Source organism: Lucilia cuprina, chromosome 2 (assembly GCF_022045245.1).
Source record: "Lucilia cuprina isolate Lc7/37 chromosome 2, ASM2204524v1, whole genome shotgun sequence".
NCBI classification, from domain to species: Eukaryota; Metazoa; Arthropoda; class Insecta; order Diptera; family Calliphoridae; genus Lucilia; species Lucilia cuprina.
This window is the reverse complement of record NC_060950.1, coordinates 19,597,286-19,622,813: the sequence shown is the minus strand read 5'-3', so window position 1 is coordinate 19,622,813 and position 25,528 is coordinate 19,597,286. Positions and strand designations below refer to the sequence as shown.

The 25,528-nt window shown below is 27.3% G+C and overlaps 1 protein-coding gene across 20 annotated transcripts in view; it reads right to left on the bottom strand.

The window, feature by feature from the left end:
• The window catches only part of LOC111675199 (putative mediator of RNA polymerase II transcription subunit 26), a 163,856-nt gene extending 149,283 nt beyond the window's left edge, over positions 1-14,573 (bottom strand). For 7 of the 20 annotated variants that reach the window (XM_046948061.1, XM_046948065.1, XM_046948071.1 and 4 more), the window contains exon 1: positions 13,146-14,572. In XM_046948061.1, the coding sequence (XP_046804017.1) occupies positions 13,146-13,215 (70 nt within the window). In that variant the 5' untranslated portion in view covers positions 13,216-14,572. Of the gene's footprint in view, positions 1-13,145 lie in introns of all 20 variants that reach the window. The other 13 variants (XM_046948088.1, XM_046948094.1, XM_046948108.1 and 10 more) reach the window with 4 other exon arrangements.
• Positions 14,574-25,528: the final 10,955 nt, after the last annotated feature.

Genomic DNA, 25,528 nt, shown 5'->3' with positions numbered 1-25,528 from the left:
GTTCTAGTTCTAGTTCAGTTCTAGTTCAGTTCTAGTTCAGTTCTAGTTCAGTTCTAGTTCTGTTCTAGTTCAGTTCTAGATCAGTTCTAGTTCAGTTCTAGTTCAGTTCTAGTTCAGTTCTAGTTCAGTTCTAGTTCAGTTCTAGTTCAGTTCTAGTTCAGTTCTAGTTCAGTTCTAGTTCAGTTCTAGTTCAGTTCTAGTTCAGTTCTAGTTCAGTTCTAGTTCAGTTCTAGTTCAGTTCTAGTTCAGTTCTAGTTCAGTTCTAGTTCAGTTTTAGTTCAGTTTTAGTTCAGTTTTAGTTCAGTTCTAGTTCAGTTCTAGTTCAGTTCTAGTTCAGTTCTAGTTCAGTTCTAGTTCAGTTCTAGTTCAGTTCTAGTTCAGTTCTAGTTCAGTTCTAGTTCAGTTCTAGTTCAGTTCTAGTTCAGTTCTAGTTCAGTTCTAGTTCAGTTCTAGTTCAGTTCTAGTTCAGTTCTAGTTCAGTTCTAGTTCAGTTCTAGTTCAGTTCTAGTTCAGTTCTAGTTCAGTTCTAGTTCAGTTCTAGTTCAGTTCTAGTTCAGTTCTAGTTCAGTTCTAGTTCAGTTCTAGTTCAGTTCTAGTTCAGTTCTAGTTCAGTTCTAGTTCAGTTCTAGTTCAGTTCTAGTTCAGTTCTAGTTCAGTTCTAGTTCAGTTCTAGTTCAGTTCTAGTTCAGTTCTAGTTCAGTTCTAGTTCAGTTCTAGTTCAGTTCTAGTTCAGTTCTAGTTCAGTTCTAGTTCAGTTCTAGTTCAGTTCTAGTTCAGTTCTAGTTCAGTTCTAGTTCAGTTCTAGTTCAGTTCTAGTTCAGTTCTAGTTCAGTTCTAGTTCAGTTCTAGTTCAGTTCTAGTTCAGTTCTAGTTCAGTTCTAGTTCAGTTCTAGTTCAGTTCTAGTTCAGTTCTAGTTCAGTTCTAGTTCAGTTCTAGTTCAGTTCTAGTTCAGTTCTAGTTCAGTTCTAGTTCAGTTCTAGTTCAGTTCTAGTTCAGTTCTAGTTCAGTTCTAGTTCAGTTCTAGTTCAGTTCTAGTTCAGTTCTAGTTCAGTTCTAGTTCAGTTCTAGTTCAGTTCTAGTTCAGTTCTGTTTAGATTCAATTTCAGTTCTAATTCAGTTCTACCTTTTTATATGTAAATATATATTGGACTATCCTTTATATAGCGTACAAGTAAGTGTAGGTATTACTTTGTAAAAGCTATAAAAACAAGTTTTGTTTTAATTAAATTTAAAAATATATATTAACAATTAAATTTACTCACATTAGAAGTAATTAAACCATACTAGAAAAATCAAACCAGTAAAACAATAAATTATAATAAAGAACTTTTTAATTAATAAAATAAAACAGTTAGAATAATAACATGAAAACAAAAGACTTAAACAACAAACTTGTAATGCAAAATATTTACGGTTTTAAATCATTTGGTTTTAAATCAAACTGACTCAAAGATAAATGGTTTTATTATTGATAATTTGCAAAAAAAAATTGTTCTTAGCAAAAATCTTTCGTTTTAGTTTTTTTCTTTGATTGTTAGATCTCTCAGATAACATCTCTCAAAAGTGGACCTTGTTATACCCTATTTACTGCGGTAATCAGTAAATTGGGTATTTTATTCTTCTTGAAAAGTGAGTCCGCCTAATGTGTATTGCATTTAATTTGTTTTATTTTAATTAATTTCAAATAAATTAAATTAATTACATTCATAATTCAAATAACGTAATACTTTAAAATACTTGACAAGCTGTTTAAAGTAAAAAGATAAAAATCAAACACTTTTTTTTTGATTTTTAAAATGGACATCATTCTGCTTTTTATTACTAGAAAACAAGACATAAAACTAGAAACCAAGACATAAAACTCATTTGATTTCATTTTAAATGAATATAATTTTTTTTTGTAAATCAAGAAAAATATTTGTATTTCTGTAAATAATTAGAAAAAAATCAAATAACCAATTAGATACTTTCAAACACTTGACAAGCTTGTTGGTGTTAGGAAAAGGGAACCAGTCTTACAATTTCTTACTTAATAATAATAATATTTCCGTTTACCTTTCTGTTTTCATAAGACTTTATTTAATTTATACAAAAGATGCCACACAAATGTCATGAATATTTTCAGTATAATATAATTATGGCATAATTTAGAATAGAAAAAATTAACAGCAACAGAGTTTTTAGTGTTAAAAGTAACAGCATGTTAAAATGTTTAAACAAACATTACAAAGCTGAAAATCTTTTAGAGTATTGTTTTCTTTTAACAGTAGAAAATAATTACAATGATGGAACAGTTTTTAAATATATAAAAATGTTTAAGATTGATTTCATTATAAACCTTTAAACATTTAAGTGAAATGAATAAAAATTGTTTCAGGTTTGTTTCTTAAATCTTTTGTTTATTAAGTGTTTTATGTTTGTTTCTTAAGTCTTTTGTTTATCTAGAAATTTTCATTAAAATAATAAATAACAGCTGAAAATTTAGTTTGCAGAATCACATGGATGTTAATAGATCTACATACATATTATATTTGTCCGTCCGTCTATCCAAACTTTTCATATCTTCTACTTAACTAAGTTTTTTGTTAATGTTTTTCTTTTTTGTTTTTGCAGCACAGTGTTATCTTACAAAATTACCGATCAAAAGAAAATTGCAGAAAATTTATTTGCAAACTTAGCGTACTCACACACAAACACAAATTTAATTTAAACAAATTGTATTAATTAATTAAAACCACAAATAAAAGACTTAATAAAGAGAAATGTTAAAAAATTAAGTTATAAAAAAGTTTATTAACCCAAAGAAAAAACACAGCAAAAGAAATTAAATATAAAATATTTGCTACAAAAAAACTCTAAACCAAAATTTTACTAACATAGTTAAAGCAACAGAAAAAAAATAATAAACTAAAGCCAAAAGCAGCCAATAATAATAAAAAAGTGTTACATATTAGCAAATGTTTAAGCAAATGTTCCACCTTAATTTTTAAAATATTTTATAAATAATTATTAAAACAACAGCTTAAAGCGTCTACTCTTCAGCAAGTTTTTTTAACTCTTCTTTCTTTAAGTCATTGACTAAATATGAAATCATCAGCTGTGGGTATATATTAATTTGCTAACACTTTTATTTTTTAGTATTTTAAATTTGTATTTTTTTATTTCAATCTTTTGCATTTCTTTTTAGTCTTTTTTTAAATTTATTTAATCGTTTAAAATTTTACTTTCATTAGCTTAACATTTATTTGTTTAAATCTTTATTATCTTTGTACTCCTCAGACAGTAGGTGTAAAGAATGATTGTGAATCACACATTTGTTTAGGAAAATAAAAATTAAACAAAACAAAATATATTTAAAGTATTTCATATTTTGTTTTGTGTGTGTATGTGTCTGTCATTTATTGTATGAATGAAAGTAAGATTTGTCTGTCATAACAAAAGGTGACAAAGAAAGTTGTTAAAATATTAATATTTGTTATGGTTTTTTTTTATACACTCAAGATTAAACATTTTGCTTTAATAAAAACGTCAGTGATTTAAAGTTTGTTGCCTTGGTTTTTATCACACTTTGTTTTTTTATTATTGCTTTTTATGTTAAAGGTTAATCTTTTTTTTGTGAATGAAATAACGGTTTAGGTTCTTTACAGAAATTGTAAATTAACTGTTTTTTTCGGTATAGATAAAATTGTAACTTGTTTATGCTAATTGATAAATGTTTTTTTTTTCTAAAGACCATAACATTTATTAAAATGTTATTTTAATGTTAAGACACTAATAAAGTGTTAAATTCTGTTTACATTTTATTAAGAAAAAAAAAAAAAAAACAAAAGACTTAAGCTACAAACTTAAAATATGTTAAATGTATCATTATTATTAGTTTTTCTCTGAAATCTATTAGTTTTTGTTAGTTTTTATTAGTTGATTTAAAACAAAAGATTTAAGACATGAACTTGAAATGTAAAAATATTGTTTAACACTCACTTTGCTCATCTACTATATCTCTCTTTAAAATTGTTTGATTATTTTTATTACATTCATCGCTTGGATTAACGTTCAAAGGCTTTACTTTACAGCTCTTAGTACTATAAATACAATCCCTGGCTAAATTCACATTTAAATTACTGATCAAAAGGAATCCTTACACAGAAGCCTGTGGGGAATCAATAATGTATTGCTAGATCCAAGTTAGAGGTTGGACCAAATATTAGACTAAATATTAGATGATATAAGTTCAAGAAACTATTAATAGGGACCACAAAAGAAGTTTATTGAGTAAATTGTAAATAATTAAGAGAAAGAGACAAACATCGACAAACGGGCTTTTTATGATTTTTGTCTGTTTGATGGATATTAACCAACAAAATCAAGTGTTCAAAATTTCAGTGACAAAAAGTTGAAAACAGGGAAATATATATAATGACAATTGAAAATGAGGATTCGATATAAAATTACTGACGTCATACAGTCTCGAAATAGCCAACAGGTGTCAACTCTCACTACCTTGGAGGACATTAACTAATGAAGTCATAAGTTTAAAACTTGAAGACAATAAATTTTTATGTTGAAACCGTAAGTTTTATTTATTTTGAAAACAAGGAAATATAAAATGACTTTAGCATCAGTTTGAAAAGGAAAATCTGCTGACGTCACAGAGGTGTCTTAACTACCTTGGAGGTTATTACCCAACGATATCATGAGTTCGAAACTTAAAAGACCATAATGTTTTTAAGTTGAAAACTCTACTTTCACTTCTCTTGACAAACAAGGAAATATATGTACATATAATGAATAGATTATTAGTTTTAAACTAGAAGAAGGAAAAAGCTTTTTAGAACTCGTCAAAGGAATTCGAAACAAAATTACTGACGCCATATGGTTTTGCAACACATAGTTGAGAGGTGTGAACTCCCACTACCTTGTAGGACAATCAATATATTGTCATGAGACTTATACTTTAAATGAAGACAGCTTTTTAATAAAACATCGATGATTAATTTCAAAGTTAATTAACATCATTTCGTAACATTGATCAAGCGTTAATGTTTCATGGTCATATGCAAGAGCATACCGATCATCAGGGCAAGGATTTCTAGGTAAATACATGTTTAGAATCAGTAACTCAAAATAACTATTTTTCCTTTTAAATCAAAGAATTTGCAATAAAATGACATTGATTTGTTTTTGCATATTTTTGCATATTTTGTTTTAAACGCATATCTTGCTATCAGAATAGAATATGTTGATTGATTTTTTATTACAAAATTATTTATTTTAGAAAGACACAAGAAGTTTCTGAGAAAAATGAAATTAAACCAAAATATTAAAAGTCTTTAATATAGCAAAACAATTATTGTGGAGAAAAATCAGTGACTCAAACTGTCCAGATTAAAAAACAAATAATTTATGCAAAAACATACATATGTTTTTTCACACTTCTTCATATTTTGTCATTTAGATAGAAAAATATACAAATTTTGGAATTGGTTATTATATTTTATATGGAAATTTCCACTTAACAAATATTTTGTATTTGGTTAAATAAATATAAAGAAATATATTAATACTGATGCATTTTATATGCTAAATAAACGATGTATGTTATGAATATACAGATATATAGGAAAACTAGATTGCAGCTTTAAAATAATGTGAAATTTTAATAATACTATTTGAAAAACTAAATTGTAGTTCGCAATACCAGGCAGTTTGTGGTGACTGTATCATAGTACTAGAATCATACGAAGATTAGTTAAAATTGCTTTATATATTATTTAACATATTCTTTGGTGATGAGTGAAGCAATCTCAAGAGCCAACAACATTTTAAAGAGAACAAGACATGTCCTGTACTGTGTAATTTGGAAGATAAGAAATTGACAACATTACTCTATGACAGTTTGTCAAACTCAACAAAAGCTAACAACATTTTAGAGAGCTGCTCGAGCAGCAACTTTAGAATGTTAGCGAGCAGCAGGATTCTTCGAAAAGCAGGAAAATTGGCTACCATTCAAATAAAAACTGATAGACCTTGATAAATCAATAGCAATTTCAAGTATTCATGATGTAAAGTGAACACTCTATATCTTGTATGACCAATAGCACCTTAGGAAACATTTACCAAATGTAAATAATCCGTTAGAAAAGATCATTGACTAAAAAATCCAAGAATATTGGGACACCTAATAAAAAGCTATTTTTGGTAAAATTTCACACGCCAAGTAGTCAACGAAATTAGGGAGAGAAACCATTCTCTCAACGTAAAATATGGCAATTCTAATGGTTTCACAATAGGTCTTAAGGCTTCCTAGTGAAGGCACTATCTAGCTTGCAACCAACGTAATCTAGACCTTAAACTAAGAGCCGAAAAATGTGAAAATGTCAAAAAGAAATTCAAACAAGATTGAGTTTATGGATAGACAGAGAGACATTGTTGAAAGGCAAATAAAAATGTTTTCAACATTTCCGTATCGATAACAAATTATCCTCGATAAAAAGCTATTTTTGGTAAATTTTCACACGCCTTATGGTTCAGACATTGCTCTAAACGCCCTCTCTTTCTCCCACTGTGAGATAAACTTCACTTGGTTTGATTCTTTTAAACCAATATTCAAACTAAATTGAGTCTATTTGAATTCATGTTGTAAAGCTATTTATAATGAAATTATAAGTAAGTTTTCAACGTCCTTATGGTTCAGACCTTTTTCAGAGAGCCCTCTCTCTATCACTGTGAGATAAACTTCACTTGGTTTGATTTCTTTATGACTTCATGACTTTGCTCCGAATGCTGTTTCATTTTTCTCAAAAAGTGAACAGTTTTTTTTTAGCGTATAAAGATTGGAAAACATTTCAAATGGAAATTCTAACTAATTTCAGTCTATGGATAGACGGACTTTTTTGAAAGCAAATAAACATTTTATTTGAACATGTAGCTGATAAGTCCCATAATATTATTTTACATTGCTTTATGGTTCAGACCTTGTTCTAAACAGTCTCCCTTTTAATTGATTTGAATACTTCATCGCCTCAAAATATCAATCGATTTTAGTGCGGAAAGAATGATCCTCTCTAGACTTAACCCTTGTGACTCTATCAAAATTGATAGGTGAGTGAGTCTTTGAGTGAAGAGGAATTCAATGTGGTCAAATATCACCACTTGTAGAATATCGAGACTCTCTGACAACAAAAATGACCAGAACTCTTTTATCTCTTAGTAAGAACCTTATTAGACTTCTAACTGTTATTACAGGGCACTGTATGAATGGACGTATGGGTTACAAAGAAGAGAGCTTGGACAAAAAGAAGTGTAATTGGTTCAATATGTATGTGTAAGTATGTGAGTGCCTAGCCTTACAAGAGCACAGACTTTATCTTGGTAGAGCTTTTTTTCATGATCTGGATTGTCTCAGAGATGCGTTACTAGTAAATCGATTTTATTAGAAACACTGACTGATCTGCACGGAGGGAAAGCATTCTTTCAACATAAGTTAATGGCACTTCTAAGGGTATTACAATGGGCCTTAAGACTTCCTAGCCAACTCGTTAACTAGCTTGCGACCTATGTACCTAAAACCTATGCGAGGAAAAACCAAGTAGTCAACGAAATTAGGGAGAGAAACCATTCACTCAACGTAAGATATGGCAATTCTAATGGTTTCACAATGGGCCTTAAGGCTTCCTAGTGAAGGCACTATCTAGCTTACAACCCACGTAATCTAGACCTTAACCTAAGAGCCGAGAAAATGTCAAATGAAAATTCAAACAAATTGAGTTAATGGATAGACAGACGGACATTGTTGAAAGCAAAAAAAATGTTTGCAACATTTCTGTATCGATAACAAATTTTGCTATATATCGGAAGCAGTTAATTTTCAGCTAATCATGTGTTATACAAATGTTTTAATTATAGTTAATAACTTTAAGACAATTGTCTGTTTGCATGTGTTAAAATGTTAATACTAATTTGTTAATAAAAAATATTATAACATATAAATTTACACAAAAAAACATATTAACTTATATCTAGATTTTGTAATATATAAATATATTATTAATAATTTTTTGCAATTTTTCTATTTTAACTGGCTGTTGATTACTTCAACTTGGAAATGCATATTTACTGTCAAGTGTGTTTTATCTTTTCTTTTTTCTACAACATATAAAAATTTATATGCCTTTAATTTGCATACTGACTTTGTGATAATTATAATTATTATTAAATCCTAATTTCTTCCTGTTTTACAGTAGAAAAAACAAAATGTGTCTACCAATAACTTGTTACCATTTCATAAATTAATATTGAATAAAAACAGTAAATTAAGATAAGAAGTTAAAAAAAACAAGCCACTACAATAAATTTCAAAATAATATGCATATTTATTTATAGAAGGAAAAAAAGATAGTAAATGCATTTAAATTTGTTTAAAAAAAATGCAGTTACTAAATCAACTGAATAAAATGCAAGTAAAATAAAAAAAGTTCCACAACAAGAAATAAAATGGTCTCAAACTTAAAAACAAAAAAGTAAATGAAAGTGGAACACATGTCGATTACTTGTATTACGTGCTTGTAATTAGAAATTATAAATGTTTTTGTTGTTTATTTTATATACTTATAGTACAACTAGTACTAAGTACAAAACTATATAATTTGCATTTTATTTTTTCATAAAGAAAAGTAATATATTTATGTGAGTGTAAGTAAGTAATATGTGCCAGCTAAAGTGTGAAGTGCTCAGTAGTTATGGACTAACTGACTGGCAGACTGGTCGTAGGTCTGCATAATTGTTTTATGTTGTTTATACATATACATACTCTACATTTTTTCATATACATTCATATGGAAAATAACAATAATAAAAAAAAGAAAAAATATATAAACAATTGTTTAATAAAACTATGTAATATGTACAACAGAATGTTTTGTAATACAAGAAAACTGAAATTGAAAGTTTTTTTACGTTTTTTTTTTTCTTCAACAGCAGAAAGTAAAAGTTTTCTTGGGCGATTTAGCTAGAGTATACAAGGAAGTCTACTGCATGACTTTTGTATGACGAAATTTTTTATAGAATTGAAACAAAGGCAGTTAATTAATAATAAATTCCAATGAATTTTTATATCACATACATTGTGAGTTTTTAATAATATAACAATTAGAAATTTTTAGTAGTTAATAATTGAAAGTTTTTTTTACTATTACAAATATGAAATTGGGAATAAAATGAAAATTCTTTAAGGCAACGTGACCATAATGTAATGAAATAAATTATTATTCACTTGAAATTTGGAAGAATTTAAAATAAACAAAAATGCATTCAAAAAATTTCAGTATTATAAAAGCTGATGAATAACAATAGATGTTTAGATGTTTGAAAAGTAATATTGTTCAGATTGGAACAATGATCTTGCTCCCAATATTGACAAATGATTCAAGGATTTTACTTATGTACAATGGGATTTTCTTTGATTTTGTGCCGAGATATTTTCTTTAAATATCTATGGTGAATAAATAACACCTGATGTATTTACACTAAGGCAGCAAAAATTTAAAACACATTTATTACAAACCCTTTGTTGTTTATATTTGTAATAATATTAAAACTTTCATATTCACAACTAACTCAAACTGACTACTGAGATTGCTTCTGTTCTGTATGAGCTAGATTACAGTACGATCTTTATAAATAAGTCAAGTGATCGTTTCTTACACACAGGACGTACGGCGGTAGGAGAGCCTTTAACAACGTAAATTCCGAAACATAACCGTTCCAATAATAAAATTTTAAGAATTACATAATAACAAAAATACTTTACATGCCATTATCATTCGATAACATGAACTTATTATATGTCATATCAATGAGAACATCCGACTCCATTAAAAGGATGTATCGGTGGAGTGTGAGTCTACACATTTCTGACTATGATACACATCCTGTTCCTATAATATCAACTGCCTGTGATGATTATGTTGTTTGACATCAGCACCTAGTAGATGCCATAAAGAAGTCTACACTTTGTTTCTTATATATATGACGCAGTGAGGTAGGGCATGCATTAACAGAGGTTATCCCTAAACTTTCTATACATCATTATTCAATCCGTAATATAAAACATTTATATGACACATTTATGAGAACATTCATTTGACACTATCAGAAGGATATGTAGCTGTAGTGTGGCTCTTTTAATCATTGGCTCATTATTAATACAATTCCTCTAGATCGAAGCATGATCTCCATAAGTAAGTCAAGAAATCGTTTCGTATACAAAGGATGCTCTGCTGTAACAAAGTAAACATAACCTAATCAAGAAAGACACTTTAACAATTACACAAAGACAGAAATACTTTATATACTAATGTAGGATCAGAAGGATATATATAAGGATTGCGAGCTCACAAATCTCCTACATTCGTCATTCCTGTGCGTGTGATAGCATTATTTTTGTTATTTAGTTTGAAAGGAGGATGTATATATACATCAAATCCGAAGAAATAGGAATTCTTAAGCAGTGCCTCAACTGGGAATCAAACCCGGTCTACTAGACTAGAACACTTACCTACCGGAGGCCACTCGTTAGTTAGTTTAAAAGGACTTCTTAAGCAGTGCCTCAGTAAGAAATCGAGTTCACCACCTCCGTTTTACTAGACTAAAACACTAACACAAATTCCCGAAATTAAGTTGTTATTACTAAAATACAATAGGGCCTAATGGAAGTGATATTAAATTCTTTAATATAATAGAAATAATTCTTCGTAATATATATAAAGTGATAAAAAGGAACATGTTTGGGCATTGAGTTTATAATATCCTAATTTCAGAAGTTAGCATATTTTGAATCTAAGCTTTCGGAGGAAACGATGTAGTCATATTCGTCTGTTATTTTAAAAGAGTTCTATTACTTATCATTGGGCAAATTGGTCCCAAAAATGGATGAAAATAAATGGCTGAGTAATTTTTTATTAAATGTTCGTTTTTGATAAACGTTTTCATTATTAAAATGAATAATTTCGACACAAAATGTTAAATATTCAAAAAATAAAAAATAAGGGTTTTCATTTAAACGTTCAAAACTGTACAACCTGTACATGTTTCCATTCTAGCAATTGACTTATATGAAAATTTATTTGCACAACCCTTATAAGTTTGAGCGACTATTTAGACTAAAAAACTTGCGCAAACACATTGTTCATTTAATAAATCCGTTCGCTATTGTTATTTTTTTTATTATTTTTTGATTTTGTTTGACATTATATTAAGGTGTTTATAAATATTGTAATTGAACAGAATTTGAACAGGGATTTCATGAAACAAGTCAAATAAACTTGCCCACTTGCACAAATGGGAAACTTAAGCGTTTAAATGAAAACCCTTAATATTTTTCCACATTTGTGAAAGTTTATAAATTAATAAAAAACTAAGAATGCAGTAACGAACAATGGTTAAATTAAAGCGGAAACTTATATATCTTTTACCCTCTAGAGAACACAATTTAAATTATTTATGAGTAACAAATTGGTCTTCAAAAATTGGTCAAAATTTCTTTGGGCAATAATTTATTTAACACAGTGAATAGTTTTATAATATTTAAATTGAATATTTTTTTTAAAGAATTTCTTTTTTCAAAGACATGATATTTTAGTTAAGTAATATAATAATAAATATACAAGATTTCCTACTTCCACAATAACTATTGAAAGAATTTATTTATTTCAAAAATTGTTCATTTGTGAGTGAATTTCGAAAAGTTATTCGTGTAAATATAAGTTTTCAATGATGCGTGGTATTTCACATATCAGTAGAAAGGTCATTTATAGAACTTGTGGTTATTTATGAACCGAACTGTACATAATTTGAATAAATTTTGATAAAAATCTTAAAACAAATAATATTTGTCATATTTTATGGTAATTTCATAATATTCTTTACAAAAAGTTATAAGGGCCAATAATGATTCCATCTTCACGAAATTAGTTAGAGGAATTTTAATTATTATTGTTTCAAATAAATTCTTTGCACTAGTCTCTTTAATCTAAGTCTGATGAATAAAGTCAAATACTGGGTGATTTAAACTATACATAAGGTCGGCTTTTGGTTTTATAAAACTTTTTTTATATTATAAAAATTGATAGGTAGAAGAAAAACAAAAGACTTAAGAAACAAACACAAATCAAAACAAGAAGTTTTTGTATATTCTTAAAGTTGTGACAAGTTCCTGAAAAACTGTTATGGATCGACGGACATGACTTAAACGTTTTATAATATGGACCTAGAATTGCTATACTTTGTGCGAATAAAACTAATATTTATGTTACTAACATAATTACTAAACTTCCATATATATGATTCTATGCATTTTATTGATTTTTGTTATTAAAATTTAGAGGATTTAGTTTAAAAAACAAAAGACTTAGGAAACAAACACAAATCAAAACAAGACGTTTCTTGCAATTTTATTATAATAATATGATATTTCGTTTTGTTTATTCTTAATGTTGTGAAGAGACCCTAAAGTACTGTTATATGGTTATGGACCTATAGTCATTTCAACTGATAGACGGACATGTCTACAGTGTTGTAATATACGGACCCAGAATTGTTATACCTTGTGCGAATAAAACTAATATTTCTAAATATTACAAACATAATTACTTCATCGGTAGACCACCTTTTTATTGATTTTTGTTATAAAAAATGGGAGTATGTAGTAGAAAAACAAAAGACTTAAGAAACAAACACAAATTTAAACAAGATGTTGCAAAGTTGAAGATTTTTTTGTGAAACTGTTAAAACTTTTAATGGAAAATTACATTTCTGAAATATTCTTTATTAAAAAAATATGAAAAAAATTTTGAGGAAAAAAATAAAAAAAAATTGTATAAAAACTTTGGAAAAAAAATTTAAAAACATTTTTTTCTTTTTTTTTTAATGTTTATTTATTAATATATTTATATAACGCTAAATCGACAGCTTAATCGAAAACTTAAAATTGTCTAACATTTAGAAGGAAACTGAAAAAGTCATTCTGAGAATAAATTAGCCGTTAGCAAAAATTAGGCAATTTTTATTCAAAAGAAATACAAATATATACCAAAATGTAATGAACTTTAAATTAAAATCATTTTATCATACATAAACATTTTCTTACCTGTATTGCTAATCACACAGAATAATCCAAATAACCATAATATGGTGTAAAGATTTTGTAGTAAACACATGTTGATGTCTGTTAATTTATGTATTTATTATGCTGATTTGAAGACGTTTGGTAATGTTGAAATCTCAAAACAAAACAAAAATTGTATAAGTTCGAAATAGTTTTATGAAATAAAGTTCACGCGAATTGGAAAACAAAAGGCAAAAAAATATTCACACCACAAATTTTCCAAAATGCAACAACAATTAATGCAACTATTTCTTATTTCTTCTTCAATTTTTTTTTGCTGTATGTTTTGAAAACAAAAATTATTTGTGATTTTTTTTCTTCTTCAATATTTCTTTTTTCTTAAAAAACACAATAATGCACTTTATGATTTTATTTACACGTTGAATTAAAAAATTGCAATATTATATTTATTTTTTTTTTCGTCGTTGTTATTATTATTTATTCGTTATAGTTGTTGCACTGATTTTCTTTTTGCTTTATTTTACTTTTTTTTTTTTGTTTTGTTTCTTTTCTTGCTTCAAAATGTGGTAGTTATGTTGTAATAAGACGTTGTAGTTGTTGTTATTAGTTTTATGTTTGATGTTAGAGTATATATGGTAGAGTTGTTGTAGAAGTAAGTTGCAGCAATCGATTTACAACAAGATTTTCTTATTTTTCACATATGCAGCTAAAGTTTCCAAGTAAGTGAATTTGTTGATAGTCTATGAAAAATGATGTTGTTTGTAGTTTTATAAAACTCAAAACGCACTCCAAACTGCAACATGAAATGGTAACAGAAAACAAAAAAATATTGTTGCACAAATGAAAAATCAATGACGCTGATGTCTGAAGATTTAGATTTTGTAGCAAGTGTAACAAACACTACTCGTTTAGTTGAAGAAAACACGTTAGATTTTCCAAATTTGTTGAGGAGAGGGAAAACTAATGTTTAGTTTTAAAACAAAAACACACAAAATAAACATTAAAAGAAAATTGTTGATAAAGAGGGGAAAATTTTCCACGCGAGTTTTTCAGTTTCTTTTTTATTTCGTATTTTATTCAAAGAAACTGTTTTACTTTTTTTTCGTATAATTAATGTTTTGCCAAAAGAAACGAAAAAAAATAGTTTAAAATATAAAGTTGTTTAAAAACAGTTTTAAGTGCAGCATTTAACTAACAAACACTTTCTTTTTAAAATTTCTTAAATATTGTTAAAATATTTTTTTTAAAGAAATGTTTATTATATTATTCGTTACTAGTCCACATTTTTTTTGTTGAATTTTTTTTATAATATACTTGTTAATTTGTTTATATATATATTCAAAACCAAATTATTTAATTTTTCTTAATTTTTGTTGAATTTTTCTATTTTACCGCTTTTGCGTGCTTTGCGCACGAGCACTTTTCTTAAACTGTTTGTTTGTTAACTCGACTGTCTTAAGTGGAACCTAAAAAATACACAAATTTTTTTAGCTTTCAAGTGCGCAGAAATTATACAAAATCCACTTCAACATAACTAATATTCATAGAAGCCAACAACCACCACTACTAACACTATTAAACCATAATAAACACCACCATCGTACGTGCTTTCTACCCATACATATCTAAAGAATCAGCTGCTTGAATCTACCACTTCACATATATGTGTAGATAATTGCATGTGTGTACTTCGCTAAGTCTTGGTTAAAATAATAAGTCTCAGTTTAAACTTTGGTGTTTTATTGTATTGGTATTTTCTGTTTCTGTTTCTGTATAAACCAAGATTTTAAAAGTTAAGCCAAGTTTTGCAGAGTACCAAGTTTTGAGTTCTCTTAACACAAATACGTCTGCGCACATGGTATGCAGCTCTCTTGTTTATGGTATACTTACGTATGTATATATGTTTGGTTTAATCAAAGAGCAGTTAAGAAATTATCTTTAATTTTAAGTGAAACAACTTTCGAAGGGAAATGGTAGACCTAATGTACCAAGACTATAGACTAGACTATAGACTAGACTATAGACTAGACTATAGACTAGACTATAGACTAGGCTATAGACTAGACTATAGACTAGACTATAGACTAGGCTATAGACTAGACTATAGATTAGACTATAGACTAGATTATAGACTAGACTATAGACTAGACTATAGACTAGACTATAGACTAGACTATAGACTAGACTATAGAGTAGACTATAGACTAGGCTATAGACTAGGCTATAGACTAGACTATAGACTAGACTATAGACTAGACTATAGACTAGACTATAGACTAGACTATAGACTAGACTATAGACTAAACTATAGACTAGACTATAGACTAGACTATAGACTAGACTATAGACTAGACTATAGACTAGACTATAGACTAGACTATAGACTAGACTATAGACTAGACTATAGACTAGACTATAGACTAGACTATAGACTAGACTATAGACTAGACTACAGACTAGACTATAGACTAGACTATAGACTAGACTATAGACTAGACTATAGACTAGACTATAGACTAGACTATAGACTAGACTATAGACTAGACTATAGACTAGACTATAGACTAGACTATAGACTAGACTATAGACTAGACTATAGACTAGACTATAGACTAGACTATAGACTAGACTATAGACTAGACTATAGACTAGACTATAGACTAGACTATAGACTAGACTATAGACTAGACTATAGACTAGACTATAGACTAGACTATAGACTAGACTATAGACTAGACTATAGACTAGACTATAGACTAGACTATAGACTAGACTATAGACTAGACTATAACTAGACTATAGACTAGATAGACTAGACTATAGACTAGACTATAGACTAGACTATAGACTAGACTATAGACTAGACTATAGACTAGACTATAGACTAGACTATAGACTAGACTATAGACTAGACTATAGACTAGACTATAGACTAGACTATAGACTAGATTATAGACTAGACTATAGACTAGACTATAGACTAGACTATAGACTAGACTATAGACTAGACTATAGACTAGACTATAGACTAGACTATAGACTAGACTATAGACTAAACTATAGACTAGACTATAGACTAGACTATAGACTAGACTATAGACTAGACTATAGACTAGACTATAGACTAGACTATAGACTAGACTATAGACTAGACTATAGACTAGACTATAGACTAGACTATAGACTAGACTATAGACTAGAATATAGACTAGACTATAGACTAGACTATAGACTAGACTATAGACTAGACTATTGACTAGACTATAGACTAGACTATAGACTAGACTATAGACTAGACTATAGACTATTCTATAGACTAGACTATAGACTAGACTGTAGACTAGACTATAGACTAGACTATAGACTATACTATAGACTAGACTATAGACTAGACTATAGACTATACTATAGACTATACTATAGACTAGACTATAGACTAGACTATAGACTATACTATAGACTAGACTATAGATTAGACTATAGACTAGACTATAGACTAGACTATAGACTAGACTATAGACTAGACTATAGACTAGACTATAGACTAGACTATAGACTAGACTATAGACTAGACTATAGACTAGACTATAGACTAGACTATAGACTAGACTATAGACTAGACTATAGACTAGACTATAGACTAGACTATAGACTAGACTATAGACTAGACTATAGACTAGACTATAGACTAGACTATAGACTAGACTATAGACTAGACTATAGACTAGACTATAGACTAGACTATAGACTAGACTATAGACTAGACTATAGACTAGACTATAGACTAGACTATAGACTAGACTATAGACTAGACTATAGACTAGACTATAGACTAGACTATAGACTAGACTATAGACTAGACTATAGACTAGACTATAGACTAGACTATAGACTAGACTATAGACTAGACTATAGACTAGACTATAGACTAGACTATAGACTAGACTATAGACTAGACTATAGACTAGACTATAGACTAGACTATAGACTAGACTATAGACTAGACTATAGACTAGACTATAGACTAGACTATAGACTAGACTATAGACTAGACTATAGACTAGACTATAGACTAGACTATAGACTAGACTATAGACTAGACTATAGACTAGACTATAGACTAGACTATAGACTAGACTATAGACTAGACTATAGACTAGACTATAGACTAGACTATAGACTAGACTATAGACTAGACTATAGACTAGACTATAGACTAGACTATAGACTAGACTATAGACTAGACTATAGACTAGACTATAGACTAGACTATAGAATAGACTATAGACTAGACTATAGACTAGACTATAGACTAGACTATAGACTAGACTATAGACTAGACTATAGACTAGACTATAGATTAGACTATAGACTAGACTCTAGTTATAATATATGCAAATAGCATACATAGCTCAGTAGACTACTCATGTAGAATTAAAAGAGATTTTTCTCTTAAACTACAATAACTCCCTATGGCTTTGCTCTTATTTTTTTAGCCTCCCATTAATCTAGAGATCATTAAACGACCTTAGCAGAATTGAAAAAAAGCTTTTCTTTTCATAACGAATCTCTGCACAAAAGCTTTAAAAGCAAATTATCTTTAATGAATACAACGGTAACATGTGTACGACTCAAGAAACAGCAAAACAACAACAAGAGCAACAAATTCTAAAGGTAGCTTAAAGTACAAAAACAAGGCGCGTGCAATAGAAACAACAACTATAACAGATAGGCAGACAATACAAGTACAAAAACCAATTTAGTTCAAAACAGAACTTGGGTATAAATGAAAGGAAAATCTTTGTAAAGAATAATACTGCAACGACAACAAAACGATAGATATATTAAACAAGCAACAACCAACCAGCAACACTATAACACTTTGATTTAACATTTTGCACCTACAGCCAAGACAGTTGAGTTAAAACAGTTGCTGTTGCTACAGCAAATGTTAATGCTAAAGCTAGAGTGCAACTTTGGATACTAACTAACTAATAGACAGACAAACTAACTATGAATATGTAGTTGTATTAAATGTTTAGTAAATCTAAGTAGTGAGCATTCAAGTAAGGTGGGTTATAAATAGTTTGTGTATTTTTTTGTTGTTGTTCGTTTATTGTCGTATCTTTCTTCAATGGGTGGTAGAAAAAAATGATATGATTTCAATACAATGACAACTTAAAAAAAGTTCGCGTAGCAAGTTTTATTTGAACTTTTTTCAACTTATAGTTTTACTTTTGAAGTAAGACTAGTTGCTTCTGTTTTTTTTTTTTTTTTTTTTTTTTTTGACTTTTTTTCGTTTGTGTTTTGTCATATCATGTGACAGACGGACAGAGAGACAGGCTGTTAGATAGATAGACAACCGAACGAACGGACGTACAATTATTTGAAATTCTCTTTGGTATTTAATGATTGAGAAATATTGTTACAATTTGGGCATTCATTCATGCAATTTATTTCTTGTGGTTTAATAGAAACTTATTTTTATGCGATAAGACTAGAGATTTTTTTCATTTTTGAATAGAAAAAGAAGGAAAACACGACATTATTCCAATAGTTTTTATGATCATTTGTTTTTAAGTATTTTGTTTCGTTTATGGCCCACTAGTGTTGAATGTTTGGAGAGTAGGGTTAAGTTTGTCATTTAGTTGGTAATATCAGTTTGGATCATTTAATGCCACCAAACACCATTCAATTAAACACCTTTTCCAAAACTCTTGAAAAATCTCTATTTAAAACGCAAAAAAATTAATCTGGGACTTTACGGACTGGTTCCATTTTGGTGCATTTCCAGCGTTATTATCGTGGTCAACTGAAACGATAGAGCAAACCCCTGCGGTTGTTTCACTGGGAGGTAACACGGGTATGCGGATTTACATAAAAAATTGGAACAGGATTATAACCATATACCCCTCCAGCAACAAGGGAGTGAATATATTTGATATAATGGAAGGGGAGCTTGGGGATGTTACCCTGCTGAATTGATGAAACTTTTGATGCAACTGGAGGAAATAATCTCAAACTGCCACTGTGTTAATCCAGATAGGTAGGTAGGGACATATATTCTATAAAAGAAAAAACTAATCAATTTTCAAGTAGGCGGAATGCCACACCCACATACAAAATTAGTCTTAAAAGTCGCATATCTTAGAAACTGCAACAGCGGACAACTTTAACATCAATAAGAATAGTTGTGGAGAAAATGAGCGAGATAATTTCAGTGGGCGTGGCACCTTACATATTAAGAAATAATCTCAAACTGCCACTATGTAAATCCATCCTTGTGGGGACATATATTCTATAAATGAAAAAAACTAATCAATTTCAAGTAGGCGAAATGCCACGCCCACATACAATGTTATTCTTAAAAGTCTCATATCATAGATACTACAACAGCGAACAACTTTGACTTCAAAAAAAAAATAGTTGTGGAGAAAATGGGCGAAATAATTTTAGTAGGCGTGGCACCTTGCATATTAAGAAATTATTAAAACAGTATATCTGAGAAAATATAACAGTTAGATTCCTCAAAATTTTGCCGGAGTTACTTTAGTGTAAATCTGATTATTAAAAGAAAAAAGTGAACGTACTAGCAGTAAGAGGGCGTGGTTCCTCCCATATTAATATAATAGAAAAATTCGTTTATCTTAGAAACTATTTGAGTTAGAATCTTCAAATTTTATGCGAAGAACTTTAACATCAATGCAAACATTATGGGTAATACATTGGCAGACTCCCAATGGAAAAAGCAGCCTTAGAACTAAAATCTTAAAATGTTGCACTAATAGCTTTAATATTCATCTTAACATTTTGCGAAAAAAGGACGGACTTTTATCAAGGATGGCTTGGAATGCCCATATAAATTAAATTATATCTGAGAATTTTATTAAAATATTTTTGTAGTATAATACTTAGTCGTTGTTGATCATTCGACTAAAACAAGTATTTTTCCTTATATTTTAATTTAGTTAAAGTGACTTTATTCAAAAACTTCTAAAAATACATGTTTAAACAAAATCACTTTTTTCGGTTAATTTTTTACACTTTTATGGTTGTGGACATTTTTTTCCTTCTATTTTATCCAAGAAAAGAAGCAAAAACAGAAGAAAAACTAAACGAATTTATTACAGCTTTTGCAACATAAAGCAACTGTTGCTGGCTGATGTTGCGCAGTGTTGATGTTGTCGTTAACCAACATTTTATCAAAAATAACAACATTTGTTTAGTGTTTGTTTTTGCTGTCGTTTATATGTTTGGTATTTTTTTCTCTCTCTCAACAACGATAATAGACAAAAACGTCTTATGATATGGTTGCTGTTGTTCTGTTGATAAAGTATTTTGTTGTTGCTATTTTGTTAGATCATTTATAATAGTTATATTTTGTTGTTGTTTAAGCTAGGAAGGCGTTTTTAACTTTTTAGCGTTTTTTTTTTTCTTATCTTATTGGCCTCACTTTACTATTAATCTCATTAAAATATTCTGCTTTTGTTTTCAATGTTTTTTTTTTTTCTTTTTGGAATTTCTTGTCGAATTTTTGTATATTTTTATTTAGTTTTGAATTAGTATGTATGTTTGTATGTGTGTGTGTTTTTAATGCAATTGTGGTTTAATGTATTGTTTTTATGGAATTTTAATTGTTAGGAGTTTCTGCGGGTATGTGGTTTTAATAAATCAATTTAATGTTATTTTAGTGCTTTAATTTAGTTTTAAAGTTTAAATGCAGTTTTTTTGTATGTGTTACATAGTACATGCAATGGTTTTAAATCGTTTTAAATTCAAATTAAATTTACCAAACAATATTGTCATAATTGTCAAATGTTTGTAATGTTTTGTAAACACTTGAGATTTTCAAAAGTTTACGCAATTGTTAGAGAAACTTTAATTGACATTCGTTTGAATTAAAAAAACAAAATCAATTAAACGTAAAAGTTAATGATAGTTTTCTTAGTAGATGTTGTAATAGTTTTTAGTTTAGTTAATGTTAAGTAAAATAATTTCGTTTAATGTTTCAATTTGAAATTAAAATATTTTATTTACTTAAGCAATTTTATTTGGTAGAAATTTCTCACGATATGTAGTTATTAATGAAAGTTTATGTATGTGTTTTTGGCGATGTTTCGACAATATTTCGCTTTCTTCTTATGTGGAGTTAATAATTCAATAGTTGCAACTTGTAACTATGAAAGGGGCTTTTTGGAAGGAAATGCTTTACAACAAAATGTTGCTGAAGAATTTTAAAACAACTAATTATAATCTTCTAAGTTCTATAAAGTATATTTATGTTCAAGACTCTTATAAATAGTAAAATCTATTAAACTATTTCCGTCTGTCTTAATTATACTCTACAACACTTTAGTGGGGAGGGTATATTGAGTTTATGATGAGGTTTGTAACATATAAAAATATTCGTTCTATACCCACTTTAAGTATACCAATCGGCTTAGAATCATTTTTTGAGTCGATTAAGACATGACCGTCCGTCTGCAGTTTGGCAAGCTGGCTGTCTTTGTAACCCTTGTGAGCGAGATAATTGAATGAAATTTGGCACTCACGCTTCTTTTGGCCCAAGGACGAAGTCCATTAAAAATGGTTAAAATCGGTCCATTATTTTGACTAGCTCTAATATAACCGTACCGTCCATATAAGGCTTTGGGCTCATAATTAAGTTAAATGTTCTATTATGTCAACAAAAGTCGACAAAACTTAATTTTATAGAACTTAAATGTCACTACCGATTTCTGTAATGATCGGGCTTCAAATGGAAGTACTATTTACTAAAACTAAATAAGTCGAACATTTTTTTATTAAAAAAGAAAATCTATTAAAAATTTTCTATTAATTTTGTGAAATTTTTTTATTAAAAAGAAAATTTTATACTAAAAGGAAAATTTATCAAAAATTTTCTATTGAAAAGAAAATTTATCGAATACTTTCTATTAAAGAAAAATTAATGAATTTTTTACTAAAAAGAAAAATAATTTTAATCGAATATTTTGTACTAAAAGGAAAACTTATTGAAAATTTTATACTAAAACTAAATAAATCAAACATTTTTTTATTAAAAAAGAAAATTTATTAAAAATGTTCTATTAAGAGGAAAATTTAGCGAAAATTTTTTATTAAAAAGAAAATTTATCAAAAATTTTCTATTGAAAATTTTATACTAAAAGGGAAATTTATCAAAAATTTTCTATTGAAAAGAAAATTTATCGAATATTTTCTATTAAAGAAAATGAATGGATAATTTTCTACTAAAAACTAATTTAATCGATAATTTTTTACTAAAAGGAAAACGAATTAAAAATTTTATACTAAAACTAAATGAATCGATTTTTTTTAAGAAAATTTATTAAAAATTTTCTATTATTATTTTTATATTTTCATTAAAAAGAAACTTTATGAAAAATTTTCTATTCCAAAGAATATTTATCGATAACTAAATAGAGATTTTTTATTTAAAAAAAAATTTATCGAAAATTTGCTACTTAAAAGAAAATTTATTTCTATTAAAAAGAAATTTTTTTGAATATTTTTTAAAAAAGAAAATTTATTGAATATTTTCTATTAAAAAGAAAATTAATTGAATATTTTCCATTAAATAAAAAATTTATCAAAAACTTTCTATTACGAAAAAAATTATTGAATATTTTCTATTAAAGAGAAAATTTCTCCAATATTTTCTATTGAAAAAAAATGTATCAAAAACTTTTTACTAAAAAGAAAATGTATTGAAAATTTTTTACTAAAATGAAAATTTATTCAAAATTTTCTATTAAGAGGAAAATTTTTAGAAAATTAAAAACATTCTTATTTGAAAGATATTTTATCAAAAATTTGCTACTAAAAAGAAAATTTATGAAATATTTTCTTTTAAAAAGAAAATTTATTGAAAATTTAAAAAGGAAATTCATCCAAAATTTTATATTTTTATTTTATAAAAAAAAAAATTATCTAAAAGTTTTTGCTAAAAGAAAATGTATAAAAAATTGTCTATTAAAAATAAAATTTGTCCAAAATTTTTTACTTAAAAGAAAATGTATCGAAAATTTTTTATTAAAAGCAAAATTTATCAAAAATTTATATTAAATAGAACAATTTTATATTTAAAAGAAAATTTATCGAAAATTCGCTACTAAATTGAAAATTTATAGAACATTTTAAAAAAAGGAAAATTGTCGAATATTTTCTATAAAAAAGAAAATTTGTCGAAAATTTTCTATTAAAAAAAATTATGGAAAAATATTAAAAATTCTTATTGAAAAGAAAAAAAATTATAGAAAATTATTAAAAAAGAAAAATGAAAATTTTTTATTAAAAAAATATCGAATATTTTCTTTTAAAATGAAAATGTAAAAAAATATCAAAAAAATTTGGAATTGGAATATGAAATTCCAACTTTTTTTAATCTTTTTTATATCGATATTAACATGTTATAATAGAAAACCCAATAATTTTCATTCACAAAACGAAAAGATCAAAGAGTTTTTTTCTAAGTACTTAACCTATTTAAAGATTTGATTGATTTATTTCCCAAATATTTCTATAAAATCTTTATTAGACCATATTACAAATGTATCTGCGAATCTCCCATTAACTTTAAAATCATTAAATATCGATAAGATTTGTAAAGCAATAATTTTAGAAAATTAATGTACTCTAACTGACAAGTGGGTGTATTTGCTGTGAGAAACAGTTCATGGTATAACTTAGAAAAAAAAACTTATAAAGAAATATAATAAATTATTTATAAATAAATTATATGGATTAAAATTGTTCAACAATGTACCAAATGTAATTTGTATAGATCCGTTTTGCAGACCATTTTGATTTTCACTTTTTTTCAATAAACTAATGATAATTTCAAATGAATACCGACAATTGCTTTCAAAAATATTAAAATTATCATAAATATTAGAGATCAAAAACAACAACAAAAACCTTAATAATTTGAAAATTGTAAAAAAACACCAACATACTAAAATTTAATAACTGCAAAAAACATTTTGCATAAAATAAAAATTACAAATAATAATGAAACTACAAAAAAACCTTGATTTAATGAAAAATGCAAAAAAAACTTATAAGAAAAACCAAAAAATTTGTTGTAATTTGATACAATAAGAAATAATCATAAGAATCAGAGCAATAAATAGAAAAATTCAACAGATATATAATTAAATATTAATTTGGCAAATTTTCAATAAACCGAACAAAAAACACAATATGATTATTTAATAAAGAAAAAACTTAGCATACACGACATGCAGCAAATTAATGAATTCCAACAATAAAAAGATAAAAACGTAAAGCGGAAAATCATTATTATTTTTTGTTTAAAAATTCTTAATAACCAAATAGAGCAGAAATTAAATAAAATGAAAATTTAAATTAAAAACTGATTAAAGTGATCAATACAATGTTATTGTTTATAGTTATATTATAATTTGGTGTATTTATAAGTAAAATAAATACGATTCGGAGGAAAAATAAAAAGAAATCATGGTAAATTTTAATTAATCACCAGAGTAGAATGGCTTTATATGAAGCAAGTGTTTTAAATAATTATGACGACTTTGTTGGACACTACATCATATAAGGCAGAAAAAAAATTATATTGGATTAAACATGCCTTTAGTCTATAGATAAATCTATAGATATGTTGTCGTTCTTGTTTTTCATTTCGTGATCATGTGTGCTTTCATCATCATAGACAGATAGATAGATAGATAAATAGATAGATAGATAGATAGATAGATAGATAGATAGATAGATAGATAGATAGATAGATAGATAGATAGATAGATAGATAGATAGATAGATAGATAGATAGATAGATAGATAGATAGATAGATAGATAGATAGATAGATAGATAGATAGATAGATAGATAGATAGATAGATAGATAGATAGATAGATAGATAGATAGATAGATAGATAGATAGATAGATAGATAGATAGATATTCATACTTATTCTTGTTCTAAATGTTCACTTCCAATAACCATTAACATAAAAACTATAACAAAATCTATAAACAAATTGAAAGTGAAACTAAATTGTTAACAATACATATAATATTTGGATATAAAAAACCAATAACAAGAACAAAACACTAACCATACCTTTTTTCTTAAAGCGTTTTTTAAAACTCTACAACAATTCACTCTATCTGGCCACGAGCAATCAGAGTGTTTTGGTTTTAATGTTTTTGTAAATTGTTGATTTTTTTGTATTTCTATTACATTTAACAATATCAAAACAACAAAGAACAACATTAAAATGCAACAACACCCGCTAATATGTCCAAGAATTGGGTCAACATAATCAACTACAATAAAAAATTGTCTTAAATTTAGTTTTAAGTTTTTAGTCTCTTTTAATTTTATTCATTCGCCATTTATTTCA